Source organism: Phyllostomus discolor, chromosome 1, assembly GCF_004126475.2.
Source record: "Phyllostomus discolor isolate MPI-MPIP mPhyDis1 chromosome 1, mPhyDis1.pri.v3, whole genome shotgun sequence".
NCBI classification, from domain to species: Eukaryota; Metazoa; Chordata; class Mammalia; order Chiroptera; family Phyllostomidae; genus Phyllostomus; species Phyllostomus discolor.
The window spans coordinates 187,063,235-187,079,002 of record NC_040903.2 but is presented as its reverse complement, the minus strand read 5'-3'; the positions used below and the strand labels follow the sequence as shown (position 1 = coordinate 187,079,002).

Genomic DNA, 15,768 nt, shown 5'->3' with positions numbered 1-15,768 from the left:
GGGCACATCTCAAAGGATTACAGAGATCCTTTGCTCTGAAAGAGATCCAAACATTAGTCAGGGTTGAGAAATACTGGAATAAAGAAGGTTCTGACATTTAAAGTTGCCGGAAAAAATAGACTGTCTTTTGAAAGAATTTTTTTGTGTCTAAGAAAATTCTTAACACAGAATGGCCAAATTAGTAAACACAACTATAGAAGATGCTCTTGTGATAGTTTACATTAAATTTTTAAAAAACCTTAAATCTTAAAGTCAGGACTTTGTAAGAATCTCTAATTTGAAGTCACACTGCACTAAAAAATAAAAATAAAAAATGGCATATGTTATGGATGAATCATTTAACATCAAAAACTGAATATTCAACTGTGGTCTGAGCCATCAACAATTCAATGCTTTGCTTGACAAATTAGAGGCACAAATATCGGTTGAGTAAAAGAACGCACAATAATCTGTTATAGGTTAGAGTGGTTAGGTGCTAGCGTAGTGGTCAAAGGTTGACAAAAATTTTAAACCATGGAAATTATCAACTTATTTACATTACCCAAGATATACCCCTTCTTCCATTCACAGTGAATGCTTTGACTTGTTTGACATGTATCCCATTTAAACGTTTTAGCTACATTCTCTGCAAGGCTGGCAATTTCCAACTTTTTTTCCTGACAACATGTTAAATAAGACATTTAATGAATTAATACCAAAAAAGCACAGACAAGTAAGGTTCCCATCTTTTGCAATCAAATAAACACCCTTTAGAATATATTTCTTCTTTTACTATTATCAATATGGAAAACTATTATTTCAGAATAACATGTACAAAAACAAACAAACAAACAAACAAACTTCATTTAATTTGCAAACACCAGATACTCATGGGAAAAAATATCAATGTAAAGGAAAAGTAGTACTAACTATTCTAAGTTTATTGATAGTTTGGACCAAAGCACTACATTAACCTTTGTCAGATTGTCCCAAAGAAGGGTTGAATGATTCTAAGCAACATCTTGAGACATCCAGGGAATAAAACTCTCCTGAATACATCTTAATAAATATTATAATAATATGAATATAATAATGTATAGTTCCTAATTCATTAAGTCTTTACCTCATGGAAGGAAATGTTTTGAATGTTTCACGTCAGTTAATATTTCTTTTTTCCTCACAACAATCCTATAATAAGGCAATTATTCTTATCCTCCTACTTTACAAATGAAAAAGGTGAGAAGTAGAAAGAGGTAAAACAACTCGTGCAATATCACACAGTTAGTAAATGGCAAAGTAAACAGCCAATCTCTAGAGCCAATCTCTCAGCCATTAGTCATCAGTACCTCTTTCTTAAGGAAATAAAATGAAAACTCTAGTTCATGGTAGAAGAGACTCTGAGCTTCTCAAGAGGCAAAGGAAGCGCAATCGCAGAATAACTAAGCTTGGTAGAAACTGTAGAATATGAATTCAGGTGATTTGCAACAAAAACCTATAGTTCATCCGTTATAACACCAGCACTTATCAAAAGTACCATATAAGGAGATAATCTGCATCAAGACAATCAAATAATCTACAGTAAGACATTCAGCTCATGAAATCAGGGGACCCCATCCCCTGTTTATTTTTAGTGAAAAATAAACAGCCCTAAGCAGGGCAAACTGACATTCATCCAGAAAACTGATATATGGATAATACAAGAAAGGTTCTTTTGATTTTTATTATCAAAAACTGTATGGATACAGGCACAGAAATGCTAGTGGGTCATCTTTCATATCATATAGATAGCCTGTAAGTGGTGGAATGAGACCAATGTGCAAACAGGGCAAAGGCTTGTAAACCTCATAATTTTCAAGAGAAAATCAGGGATGATACTCTGAGGATGGCACTTAAGACCCCAGATCTAACTGTCCCTTAAACCAAAACTAAATTGTATGAGCCCAAAACTGCCTTATTTCCCCCTTAAACTAGTTTGGGTTGTGTTTTATCACTTTAAATAAAAAGAACCCTAGCACACTTATTAAATTGGCAGTGTTTTAAATTAAAAACAGACTTGATGATAAAGTAAAAGAAAATGTCATTCTCTTATACTGCTGCAATATAAACTGGCCCAGACTTTCTGGACATTTGCAGTCGAGTTGAGAAAAGTTTTCTGAAAATAAAATAATGGCAATGATACCTTCCACACATTTACCTGGCTAATTTTCTGCATAGTCATATGCCTCTTTTAGCAAACTTTTTTTTACTGTGTTCTCATATATATTGTAGATTGGCAGGCACTAACTTTTAACATACCTTAAAGTAGGTTACTGATTTACTTTCAATGCCAAGTACATATTACACAGATGTATTTATTAACAAAATGTTTACTAGCCTGGTTCTAAAAAATACTATAAATATTTTTAAATGACAAAAAATTAAAATTCAAGATTCAACAAAGTCTCAAAGTAACATAAGGGATTCCCAAGCATTAAAAAAGAAAAAATCCATGGAGGAATGGGTGGACGCACCGTACCTCCTCGTACAACCAAGATTAGAAAACCAATAATTTACAACAATAACTTACTATCAGAATAACACCCAGATCCGGCAGAGGATTTATCTGAATGGAAGTCGGGCAGCCAAGAAGTTGAAGTAGACGCGTTCATCCGGACTGGTAGGAGAAGACGAGCCGGCGGGCGCGGGGCTGGCTCGGGTTGGCGGCGCGCGGAGGTCGGGGGAAAGGTTTGGCTCGAAATCGGCGCAAAAGCCATCGGGCGCGAAAGAAGGCAGCGGTGATCCCTGAGTACGCAAGCTGCGGCTGGCAGACCCAGAGGGGCAGCGATTGTGGACCAGGGCGGAACTCGCGGCCCAGAAGCCCAGACAAGGGTCTGAGTCCAGGGGAACGGAACTACCGCCATTGTTTTCTCCCGCCCCGCTCCCGCCCCGCCCCCACATATAACGTCACAATCTAGCGACCGGGGTGCCCAGCCCCGGTGAGCACCTAAGGCTCCGCCCCCCACCATAACAAGAGCAACCAGACCGAAAAAAAAAAAGGAGAGACGGGAAAAAACACCAAAAACCATGTTTTCAACAGAGCAGATCAGTCCCCCAGGACTCATCCTTTTGAGCGACCAAGAATTAGCCAATCTATCAGATGCTCAGTTCAAAACACTCATGATCAGAAAGCTCATGGAACTGGTGGATTTTGGACGAAATCTAGGTGAAAGAATGCAGATTACCATAAAACAGATGCAGGAAGACACGCGGAGGAGAGCCAATAGTGAAAGGAAGGAATCTGAGTCTCAAAACAATACAGTGGACCAGAAGGAAGATAGAATCAACCAAGCAGGAAAGCATGATGAAATAAGAATTCAAAAAATTGAGGAAAAGATTAAGAGCATCCAAGACACCTTTAAACGTTCCAATATCCGAATTATAGGCGTACCAGAATCGGAAGGGGAAAAGCAACAGATTGAGCACGTATTTGAACAAATAATAAAGGAGAACTTCCCCAATCTGGCAAAGGGAACAGTCTTCCAAGAAATCCAAGAAGCTCAGAGAGCCCCAAAGAAGTTGGACCCAAGAAGAAACACACCAAGGCACATCATAATTACATTAGCCAAGGTAAAAACGAAGGAGAGAATCCTAGAAGCAGCAAGAGGTAAGGGGACAGTCACCTACAAAGGAGTTCCCATCAGACTGTCAGCTGATTTCTCCAAAGAGACCTTACAGGCAAGAAGGGACTGGAAAGAAATATTCCAAGCCATGAAAGACAAGGACCTACATCCCAGATTGTTCTATCCAGCAAAGCTCTCATTTAGAATGGAAGGGCAGATAAAGTGCTTCTCAGATAAGGTCAAGTTAAAGGAGTTCATCATCACCAAGCCCTTATTTTATGAAATGCTAAAGGGACTTATCTAAGAAAAGAAGATAAAGAAAAGACATGCATAGTAAAAGGACAGCAAACTCACAAATATCAACAACCACACCTAAAGCAAAACCAAAAGAAACTAAGTAAACAATTAGAACAGGAACAGAACCACAGAAATGGAGGGCACATGGAGGGTTAGCAGCAGGGGGGTGGGAGGAGGAGAGAGGGGGAAAAGGTATAGAGAATAAGTAGCATAGAATGTAGGTTGAAAATAGATAGGGGGAGGGCAAGAATAGTACGGGAAATGTAGAAACTAAAGAACTCATAAGTATGACACATGGACATGAACTAAAGGGGGAGATGTGGGTGGGAGGGGGGTACAGGGGGGAGGGGAGAGAAGGGGGGAAATGGGACAACTGTAATAGCATAATCAATAAAATATATTAATAAATAAATAAATAAATAATAAAAAGAAAAAATCCTATCAAAAGTAGGGCATAGAAGAGAGAACAATGACGTCCAAAAACCTTTTAAAAATCTTAAAATCTTTCTTTGTTCACTCAATTATTCTTTTATTGCTTCATTTGCTCAAATACTTATTAAGAACTCACTGTGTGCCAGTATTCTCTTTCATATCACAAGTTTCAAATTCAGTCTATTTGTGCTCTTGCCCAGTGAAACATGTTTTATAATTGAAAACGGAAGAGGAGGTCAGGTTAAAGAAATTTACTTAACTTTTTCTAAATTACATGGAAAGGTCTACAAGAACAGAGACATACATATATCCTAATTCTTAAAAACATAAACTTTCTTCCTTTTAAAAAAAGATTTTAGTTATTTATTTTTAGAAGAGAGAAAGAGAGGGAAAGAAACATCAACGTGAGAGAGAGAGAAACATCGATCACTTGCCTCTCCTAGCTGCCACAACCAAGGATCGAACTGGCACCCTTTTGCTTCCAAGAACGATGTCTAACTGAGTCATGCCAGTCAAGGCTAAACGTTCTACCATTAAACCTTATGTTTATTGTTACCATATTATTTTTCAGTTGAAAAAGCAAATTCTCACAGACTATTAGGAAAAGGGGAGATGCACAGAGAACTGTCACTAATGAGCGAAAATTGTAATATTAACTAGTAAACACTTCTAATTTGTCTATATTTTTACTTTCAAAACAACTGGGTGAAGAACTGTAGTAAGTTATGTTCCATCACTATTTTTCCCCATTTATAAAACAATAAATTTTTAAAATCACACTTTGAAATAATTTTTATATTTAATAATTTCAACCAAGTGAAATATTAAAATGAAGACACACTCATAAATTGACAGTTGAGATCACCCAAATAACTAAAAGGCAACATTCTGGGGATAGTTTGCTTATAAAAGTCATTTCAATTATTTTATAAATCTTTTAAAACAAAGTTACTAGTTCAATGGGGCTTTACCACAATGGAATAAGTATAGAACATTTTAAATAATAACTGTTTTTCTGAAATAGTACTGGCAAAACAAATCTAAGTCATTAGGAAAACAATTCTTATTTTAGAGGGGCTTAACTTTACTTCTGATAAAGCTTCCCCTGGCAACTGTTATCTGTTGTTAGTTTTAAGTTGGTTAACAAACAAACCTTTAAAAACACACAATCACCTCAACACATCCATTAAGAGGATTACAATCAAAATACCCCAGAAAATAACAATAACAAGTGTTGAGGAGGAAATGGAGAACTAGGAATCCTTGTGCACAGCTGGTGGAAAAGTAAAATGGTGCAGCCACCAAGGAAAACAGTATGGTGGCTAAAACTAAAAATAGTTATCATATGATTCAGCAACACCACTTTGGGGTATATATTCAAAGTAATTAAAATTGAGATCTTAAATGTTTGTAAATTCATGTTCATAGCAGCATTATTCACAATAGCCAACAGGTGGAAGCAACTAGATACAGTTAGTCCCAACACATAAAAAAAAAGCTAAAAAAGAACTTCTTTCTAATAATTAAGATGGATTTAATAGAAAAGTAAATCCAACAACACATTTAACTTAGATTATTTCTCTTAACTGAGAACTGACATGTTAACAATTAATTAGATAAGATTTTAATCTTTTTAAAGTAACTCAAATTTTTAAATTATATTTTAAGACACATCCATGAACAAACACAGCAATCTAACCCAACTCTTTAACATCTATGTATAACAGTTTTTAATCTCACCACCAAACACAAATTATTACAAGCTCCAAAAAAAAATAAATTAAAAAAAAAAATCAGCCCTGGCTGGCGTAGCTCAGTGGATTGAGCGCGGGCTGGGAACCAAAGTATCCCAGGTTCGATTCCCAGCCAGGGTACATTCCTGGGTTGCAGGCCATAACCCCCAGCAACCGCACATTGATGTTTCTCTCTCTCTCTCTCTCTCCCTCCCTTCCCTCTCTAAAAATAAATAAAAATCTTTAAAATTTAAAAAAAAAAAAAACCCTGAAATAGATATATGATAAATTAAAGAAATAAACTTAAAAAAAAAAAAAAATCAGTCAAGAGAGCAATCCCCCAGCCTCCTCCACACCATTCCTAACATAAAACAATAAAGTGTAACCACAAAAGTCTTAACCTTGAGCTTAAGCTGCCAGTAGAGCTGCAAAGACAATGGAAGTCAACATGAAGAAAGATTAAAAAACTGAACATTCTCCAACATGCACAAAATGTTTTACAGTGGACCACAGGAATGAACTACCACACTTTACCAATCTAAAACAACATACGTCAGTAAACACATATATGTGGAAGAGTAGTAGAGATTTCATACAAATCAAGCCCCCAAATTAGACTAACAAAGCATGCTTGAAGTTTTGCCTTGAGGTGGATGCCAATGGTCTTAACTCTGCAGAAATTCATAAGCAAAGGATAGTTTTTCTACCATGTAGGTCCATATGCTTTATTGGGAATAAATACTTTATCAACTCATGTTTAGCAAAAATTGATATTAATAAAATTGTCTAAACTGCAGCAATAAGACAAAAGTGTTTTAAGTTAGCGCAGTCCTAAGACTGCAGTGCCTTGCACATTACCTTGCTAAAATGATCTGTATGACTCGAATGTGTTTATGACTCTCGTCTCTAAACTCCAGAGTAAATTCAAAGTGACCTATTTGGGGAGGAAACAGGGGGTAAGAAATTATGAAGATAGACAGTAGATCAGATGCTCAAAAAGAATAATTGATGCTAGATGTCAACATAACCTAGGAATGTATTGTTTTAACCAGGCAGAACTCCTTCTAAAGATCTGAATCCAATGTTAGTCTTTTCATTTTTAGGAGGTATATTATAGAAAAGATGGATGAGGTGATGAGAACTAAAACAAAGAAATGCTTGGAAGGACTTGCAAAAAGTTTTAAGTGTGGAAGTTTAAACTAGAACTTTAACAGGTTCTAGTTTAAATGCTTATTTTCAAGTGTTACCAAAAGTCCTAAACCAGGCACTGGGCATAATCTCATTTAATCTTCACAATAACTGTTAATGTGGCTGCTGTTATTATCACCATTTCAAAAAGAGGACACAGACTCAGAGGCATTCAGTCATTTGCCCAAGCTCACAAAGCTAACAAAGTGAAAAGGCTGGTCTCTAACTCAGAGATGTTCGGCTCAAGATCGGCTCTTAACCACCAGCCATGCAGGTCTTCAAACAAGTGGAAAATAAAAGTAAAAATCTAACAAGAAAAAAGTTACTAATAAACTAGAGAGCTTCTTGACTTTTAATGACCTAAATTAAAGAGGAAGTTAAGGCATATTCATTCTCACAGATTTTACTTTAATGATCCATTAACTGTTCTGAGGGAGTATGGCTGGTCTGAAACCTGAAACTGAACAGTGGACCTTTTGACATTCCTTTGAAATCTAAAAATCTGTATCAATGCACTATTAAAGCCAGCCCCTACTCTTAAGGAATCAACATCAAAGGCTCTATATTAAATCTACTATAACCATACCCATCCTCTGTTTTGATTTCTTCCAATCCTTCAGCTGTAAGTTTCCTAGACTTTCTTTCGTTTTTTCTTTTTTAAAATCATTTTTTAAAATTTTTATTTATTTTCAGAGAGGGGAAGAGAGGGAGAGAAACATCAATGTGAGAGAGAAACATCAGTTGGCTGCATCTTGCACATCCCTAACCGGGGATCTGGCCTGCAACCCAGGCATGTGCCCAGACTGGGAATCAAACCAGCGACCTTTCGGTTCACAGGACAGTGCTCAATCCACTGAGCCACACCAGCCAAAATGCTGTACTTTCATTAAAAAAGACAAGTTTATGTCCCTCGCCCAAATCCCGGCGTATCATTTAAAATGAAAAAATTGTAAGGAAATAGAAACTCCCTGCCCCTCAATCTGTTATCTTTACAAAAAATTTAGAAATTACTGCTTAGAAAAGGACAAAACCCAGACATCTTTAACAAACAGCATCCAACTAGAACTGTTGAGCAGCCACCATTTAAATATTTAGCTTAATATTTCAGTTTTAAGAACCTCTATATTAAGAAATATATGATTCAATCTGACCCAAATTTGCTAAATTTTCAAATGAGAAAAATTTTGAAGTAACAGATGGGACTGAGGAAAATCTAAGAACTAGTTCAGATTTGGGGTGATGTGCATTAGCTAATTAACTCATTTATATTAAAGCTGCTTGTGATATTCTCAGATGATGAACTGCAAAGGAGAAATGAGTACAATACTGCCTATGAAAAGGAAGTGATTGGTGCATAACTTGATATACAGTATTATGTATGATTCAGCGTATAAAAAGGATAGAAAATTGGCACCACACAAAGGTAATCTGCCTTAGGTTTACAATATCACAGCCACATCATTTCTTCAAAAGCACTGTAATCATTTCTGCAAAATTAATTACAATTTATTACTGGTAACTCTTGGAATTAAGTCTAAACCTGTTTAATCACTTTTTGAATTTTAAAAATGCTTTCCCTGGTGTACACAAACTGAGAATGTACCACTCTACTGAATAAGGACCAAAAAGGGACCTACAAAATAGCAAGAACATAAATAAGTTGTATCTTCTGATACTGATTAGGAACATTTATCTCTCCTTTAAGAACAGAAGGACTTACCAGTAAAGCCAATCTACTGTACTAACCATAACTCTTACTGTAAGTCTTCAATTCCTTAAAATGATTTCCTCAAAGGCTAAAATACCAAAGTGTATCAAACTGCATATGTGGGGGTGGAGGGTCACTCAATTCCACCCGTCCACCTAACAATTCTTAATCTTGTGATACACCACTTAGACCTTCAAGGTTTGTTTGTTGTTGTTGTTTTTTTTTAACTTACATTAAGTTATAACAGAATGATTTTCTCGGATATATTTTGAAGGTTTTCTTTTAATATACTTCAATTTCAGGAAAATGAGACTTCTAAAAATTTTAGTAATGCATTTCATTTGCTTTGATCACATACTTTTTTCAATCTCATTAAAAATGTTTGCCTAAATAAAAAAAAACCCCGCTACACTTTCACTAAAATACTTCCCAGAATGAGGCACATGTTCATTTGTAACATCTTGGCTCTCATGACAGGTGAGAGAGAACACAAGTATCCAATCCTGATGTCCTCTTTAAAATGTTGCTATTTCTCTAAATTCCCGTTACTCTGATTCTCAGTCTCGCCAACTTTTTCAAGGCGACTGAAAAAAACCAAAACCTGCACGTGCAAACTAAAAAGTTAGCATCTTCAGGCCATCGCAGCAAATCTCTAGTGCACAAAGGCAGACACCCGCCGCGGCTGGTCTGCTCAGGGCAGGATCGCATCGGACCACGCGAGCTCCTCTGTCGGGAACCCAGGTCCGCGAGCCCACTGGGAAGCCCGAACCTTCGTGCAGGGTCCGCCCCGGGGCCGAGTTTTCTATGGAACCAGAGAGGATGGGGGCGGGAAGGAGCGGAAGCTCACTACAAACCACGATGTTCGAGCTGCGGCTCATTTTTCTCCCGGGGTTTCAGGCTAGGGGAAGTCCACCCGAACGGGCCACAGGGCAAGCTGGCTTTTTGCGGAGGGCGAGAAGGGCGGCGCGGCCCCGCGGCGGGGAAGGGAGGGCGAGCTGCGTCCAGCTTGCGAGCCCCAGAAAGCGCTTTTGATACGTCTCCCGCCCCCCACAACAAGATGGCGACGTGGACAGAGGGGGAGCCCGGCCCGCGAGGTTGGGGGAGAGAGGGGAGGGAGAAGAGGCTGAAACAAAAAGGCGGCCCCCCCAAACGCCGAGGCCGGCCCGAGAGCCCGAGGCGGCGGGCACACGGGTGAGCCGGGGGAGGGCAAGGGCTTACTTTTTCTTGTCGTTCGCGCCTCCGGCGCCTTCCATGGCGAGTGGGTCACCGCGATGCCTTCACGGCCGTCGCCCCCCAGGCTCTCTCCGGCCTAAGCGCTGGCTCCCTCCACACGCGGGGAGAGAAGGAGAGGCAGGTCCAGAGGTGCGAACTCCCTCGTGAGATCAGAGGCAGGAGGAGCAGGCGGCAATCACAAGACTCCAGGCTGGGCTTAGAAGAGCCTTCCCTCGGGCTGCTTGTCAAGGCCCGGCCCGACGACTGGCTCAAGCCACAACAAGAGTGATCCTCGCGTCCCCTCAGACTAGGCGGCTCTGTACGCTCTGGAGCAGAGGCAGCGGCAGGGGGCGGGCGGGCAGGAGCGGAGGCGCGCTCGGAGGCGCGCAGGCCAGCAGGGAGGAGAGTGTCGGGGACGTGCCCGCCCGCGGAGCCCGGCGCGCGCTCCCGCAAGCCCGCCTCACCTGAGGGGGAGGCGGGTTCCCTGAAAGCCAATGGTCAGGGACGTTGGCGACCAAGCCCCACCCCAGCCCACGTTTGTCTCAGCCAATCAGGAGCCGATCAGCTGAGGCACAGCTGGGACGCGCTATGGTGCTCACGTGCTCATCTGTGTGCAGCTGCGGAGGAAAGAGAAAGGATCTGGGGTGCGGCCAGCCTGGGTTGGGGACCCTGCGTTGGGAAGGCTGTGGCTGACATTGGGAGGCGCTGCTGAGAAGCGATTTCAGTTTGTGGGTACCGAGTCTGCATCACATTTCCTGCTCTCGGTAGAGCAAGTCCTGCTTTCTTTCTCCTCGGAGGCTGTGCTGTGCGTGTTTGCCGCCGGCTCTACCCAGTCCCAGTTCGAAAAAGCAGACTTTTTGAGTCGTGGCAGCAAATCCACTGGTCTCTTTGCTCAGATGTGTTACAATGGGGTCTTTCTTGCCAGGTACGGGCCAGGTCACCGACCACACTCTACCAGAACAAATACAAGGGTACTGTCCTAGTCCACCAAGTTTTTGTGATGACGTTTGATTACTGAGTGAATGCAAATATATATATATATATATATATATATATATATATATATATATAAATTATATATATTATAATAATATTAAGCAAATATATATATATATATATATATATATATATAACAAATTCCTATGTGTGTAAACCTCTCAAAGGAAGTACTTAAGGTAGCAGGGAAATCTTCGAATCTGAAACTATTTTAAGCACATATAAACAGGTGTAAGTGGTTTTTATTAAAGAGCATAAACCTGAATTTCAGGAACAGAGTAGGGAAAGTGGCTTTAGGTAGACTTTTGTTTTACTTTCTTGTTGCTTCTAAACAAGCGAAAAATAATCTAGATGTATTCAAAAAAGGGAGGGTGAGGGAAAACGACCCTTGGTTTGTGACTTAACCACCTGGAATTGAGTTCACTGTGTGGACCGGAAAGAGGAAGGATTTTCCATACCCTCACCAAATCCTGAGCAAGAAAGCTCTGAACCGGACTTAACTGGGTACACTGGCGGCCTGTATTACCTGTTTGCTAACATGACTTTGCAAGCTGCTAAATAGGACAATTGCTTTTTGCCTTTGGAACATGCATTTCAAACCTGTCAGTAAAAGGGATGTATTTTGAGTTCAAAAAAGAAGCATTGCATATATATATATATATATATATATATATATATATATATATATATCTCGATTTAATGCTAGCTTATTTCACTTCTCACCTTTGCCTTATTAGTAATATTGTTACAATCTACCTTTGGGTTATAAATAAATGTGAATATCTGTATTGAATTTCAGTTATATTGGTGTGTAAAAACAATGGTCTGTGTCACAAGGTATTAAATTCTGGTAAGACAACAGCCAATTCACATTGCATATCTTTTTAACTAGTTGATAAACTCATAAAAATAATGGTTAAATATTGATTTTAATGTACTTTTTTTTCAGATCTATAACGCTGAGTCATCTGTCTCCTTGAAAAGTACTGTGAGAAATGCGCAAAAAGAGGAAAGGACCATATAATAGCTAGTCATTTTTCTATTTTAAGTGTGGAAAGAACAACTATAAATTGCAAACTTTATGACATTTTGAAAACATGGTGTTGAGAACTCTGGAGTGAGAGTGATGAGTGAGCTTGATACAGGCTCTGACACTGGCTAACAAGTCATTTAATCTCCAGTACTTAAGTTTTTTCATTCATGTCTACGCCACAGAATTATGGGATGATTAAAGGAAATAATACATGTAAAGCACTTAGAACAATACCTGGAACATAGTAAGCAATCAAGCCACATTTGAATACTAATGGCAGTCAAATGTTAGCCATTAGTATTATTGGTGGTCTTGTTTTTATTATTCTTATCATTACTATTACTCCCAATTTGTGCCTCTGATAGCAGTTACATGGGCTTCTGCCAGAGTTCAGCCAGTTTTAACTATCAAGAATTCCTGGGGAGGGCTGGGAGGGGGATGGGCTGGGATGGGAGTAAAAGGCAGAAAACTGTACTTGAACAACAATTAAAAGAAAAAAAAATTCCAATTATGGTAATATAAATCTACATATATTCTCTGTTTTCAATTTTGGAACTGCCCACATTATTCTCACCCTCATAAATGCATGGCTGCAGAGATATTTAATTGTTTCCTTTCTCATTACACTTGTAAGAAATTCTCTGGCCACTGAGTATAGTATAGCGTAAGTGTGAAATACTTAGTACATAAAAAAAAAAAACTGAGCATTTTGTAATAGCAAATCTAAGTCATTTAAATTTTTTAAGCATTTCAAAAGTTTAAAGTAGCATAGTTCAATCAGCAAAAGATATTTTTGAACATTCATTAAATTTGCCCCAAAGTTCCATTTTCCTTTTCAAAAATATATAAAAAATGGTATTTATGTGTTTATGTATATACATACATACATATACGAACATGAAAAGCAGTAATATTCAACCAACTTGTTTTCACATAATTACAAAGGAGCCAAATAGTGTTCCCAAACTCAATCAATCCTGTTTAAGAAAGTAAAAGGCAAAATTTTCTATGGGAAAAATTTTTTCATCATCCTCTTTAAATCAACTATTAATAAATGTATTTAGGTTATTACAATGTAAATAAAACTTAACAAACGGCCTAATTCAATCACTTTCTAATCTTTATAAGTGTTCAAATTTTATTTGAAACCACTTTGCAGAACTAAGTAGACTGAAAGATTAGGTGCAGATGACTCAATTGACCCTTAACCCATATTTAGTAAGAATATGGGTTAAGGGTCAATTGGCTATGGGCAGTGATTCACGATGAGGCAAGTTAAACTTGAAATTTGGATTACTACTAAAGGATACAGACCACTGAGTTTTGTAAAGAGTGAAACACAGCATATTCAGATAATTTAGAGTGTTACCAAACTATGTAAGAAAACCTAGTGGTCAGTAAATGACTCTTGGTGTATTATTACCCTTAGTTTTCACTCTCCTCCCTTTGCCCTATTCTAGTTCAAGAACAACAACAAAATGTATATCATTTGGATGGAAAGTACTTAGAAGATAATAGACATTAAAACTCTTTTTTTTTCCTTTCAAGGATTTAAACAGAAAATAAATATGTATCTGAGTTTATAGAGAATAAGAATAGGCTCAAAATTTGACACTAGCACTTTATAAAATGACAGACATTTTAAGCATAAATGTATAAAGAAATATGAAGGGATTTTTGTTTTCTAGTCCAAAATGTAAAGAGTTTGGGGGCTCCCATTATCACAAAAAGAAAAAGAAGCTAAACAAACCTAACACCAACTCTTCTTAGATCATCAGAGAGTATTGAGGTGACAGGGAAAACTCCTTTCCTGAAACTGGAGAAATGAAGAATCACAGCTTACTGGAGGACCACAATTTACCAGGAGTGGAAGTCAGCCGCAGACACCATCACTTTAAACTAGGTGAGGGGAGCCAGTATCTGTTGGAACACTTCAAACTGTAATTGAGGAATTGCTGGAAGTTCTATGTGGACCAGCCTGAATTAAACTGCAAGGGGGCTCAGCCTTAGAGGGTCCCCACAAGTTTTCTGAGTTTTACCTCCAGGAACCATAACAGAATCTCATTGTGAAAATCTGAGAAAAACAAAAACAAAAAAACTCCTCTTGCTTTTTTTAGGAGGGGAAAACTAACCCTTTTGAAAGACTCCTGGAGCCATCTGTTCTTCCCTCAAGGGAAACTGTTTTATCAGAGGGGAAGGGAAACACCCAACTCCAGCCCCCTCTAGCCTTCAGCATGGTAGAAGGGAAATACTCAACTCAGGCTCACTGAAAGAATAAGTCCTAATAATAGGACTATAGAATGTTGTCCCTCCTCCCACACCTTACCATAACACCACCACTGTAGGGTTTTTGTGTAATAACAGGGGATTATAGCTAAAAGAACTGCAAGCATTAGGCCCTATTTAAAGAGTCACTGGGGACATCCAAAGACCAGAGAAACAAAAACAAGGCCACTAGAATAAACTTCAGCTTCAGATATCACAGCTGCAGCAAACAATAACAGCCTAATTCCTAGCCAGATACACTTAAAACCTTTTATTAAAGATCTGTCTACCTAAGTTCCTTTTACCTGATACAATATATTTGCCTTTCAACCAAAAAATTACAAGACATGCTAAAAAAACAAAAAGCAACAACAACAAAGAACAGCCTGGAAAGATAAACCAAACATAGAAACTGGACTTAGATATGGCAGAGATTTTGGAATTATCACACCTAAATTTAAAATAATGAATAATGATTAATATGCTAAGGGCTCAAATGGAAAAAGTGAACAGCATGTAAGACCAGATGAGTAATATGAGCAGATATAAGGGCACTCTAAGAAACTCTATAGAAAATGCTAGAAATGAAAATCAATGTAACAGAAATGAAGAATGCTTTTGATAGGCTTTTCAGTAGATGGGACACAGCTGAGGAAAGAATGAATGATGCTTAAGATATATCAATATAAACTTCTAGAACTAAAGTGTAAAGAAAAAAATAATAAAAAAATACAACAGAATACCCAAGAACTGTGGGTCAATTATAAAACCATAATGGGAATACCAGAAAGGGAAGAGAGAGGAACACAAGAAATGTTTGAAGAAATGATGCTGACAATTTTCCAAAATTAATGCCAGATACCAAACCACAGATCCAGGAAGCTCAGAGAACACCAAGCAGGATAAATACCTCCCCCTGCCCCTCCACCAAAAGACTCATAAATATATCATATTCAAACTGCAGAAAATAAAAGAGAGAATTTTGAAAGAAGCCAGATGGGAGTGGGATGTGGAAGGAAATGGTGAAAAATACCTTACCTATAGAGGAGAAGGATAAGATTTACATTGGACTTCTCTTCAGGGACCACTCAAGCAAGAAGAGAGTGGAGTGACATATTTGAAGTGCTGAAACAAAAAATAACACACCAACCTGGAATTCTGTATCCTGCAAAATTATTCTTCAAATGTGAAGGAGAAATAAAATTGAGGAAATTTGTTGCCAGTAGACCTGCGTTGTAAGAAATATTAAAAGAAGTTTTATAGAGCAAAGAAAAATACTGTAGGTTAGAATCTTGAATCTACACAATAAAAGGAAGAGTGCTATAG

General features: G+C 38.2%; 1 protein-coding gene across 2 annotated transcripts in view; it reads right to left on the bottom strand.

Annotated features, from left to right (window-relative positions):
• The window catches only part of HIF1A (hypoxia inducible factor 1 subunit alpha), a 52,912-nt gene extending 42,303 nt beyond the window's left edge, over window positions 1–10,609 (bottom strand). Inside the window, exon 1 of one of the 2 annotated variants that reach the window (XM_028508220.1) lies at window positions 10,155–10,609. In XM_028508220.1, coding sequence (XP_028364021.1) covers window positions 10,155–10,189 — 35 coding nt within the window. In that variant the 5' untranslated portion in view covers window positions 10,190–10,609. The remainder of the gene's footprint in view (window positions 1–10,154) is intronic. The other variant, XM_036010808.1, reaches the window with a different exon arrangement.
• Window positions 10,610–15,768: the final 5,159 nt, after the last annotated feature.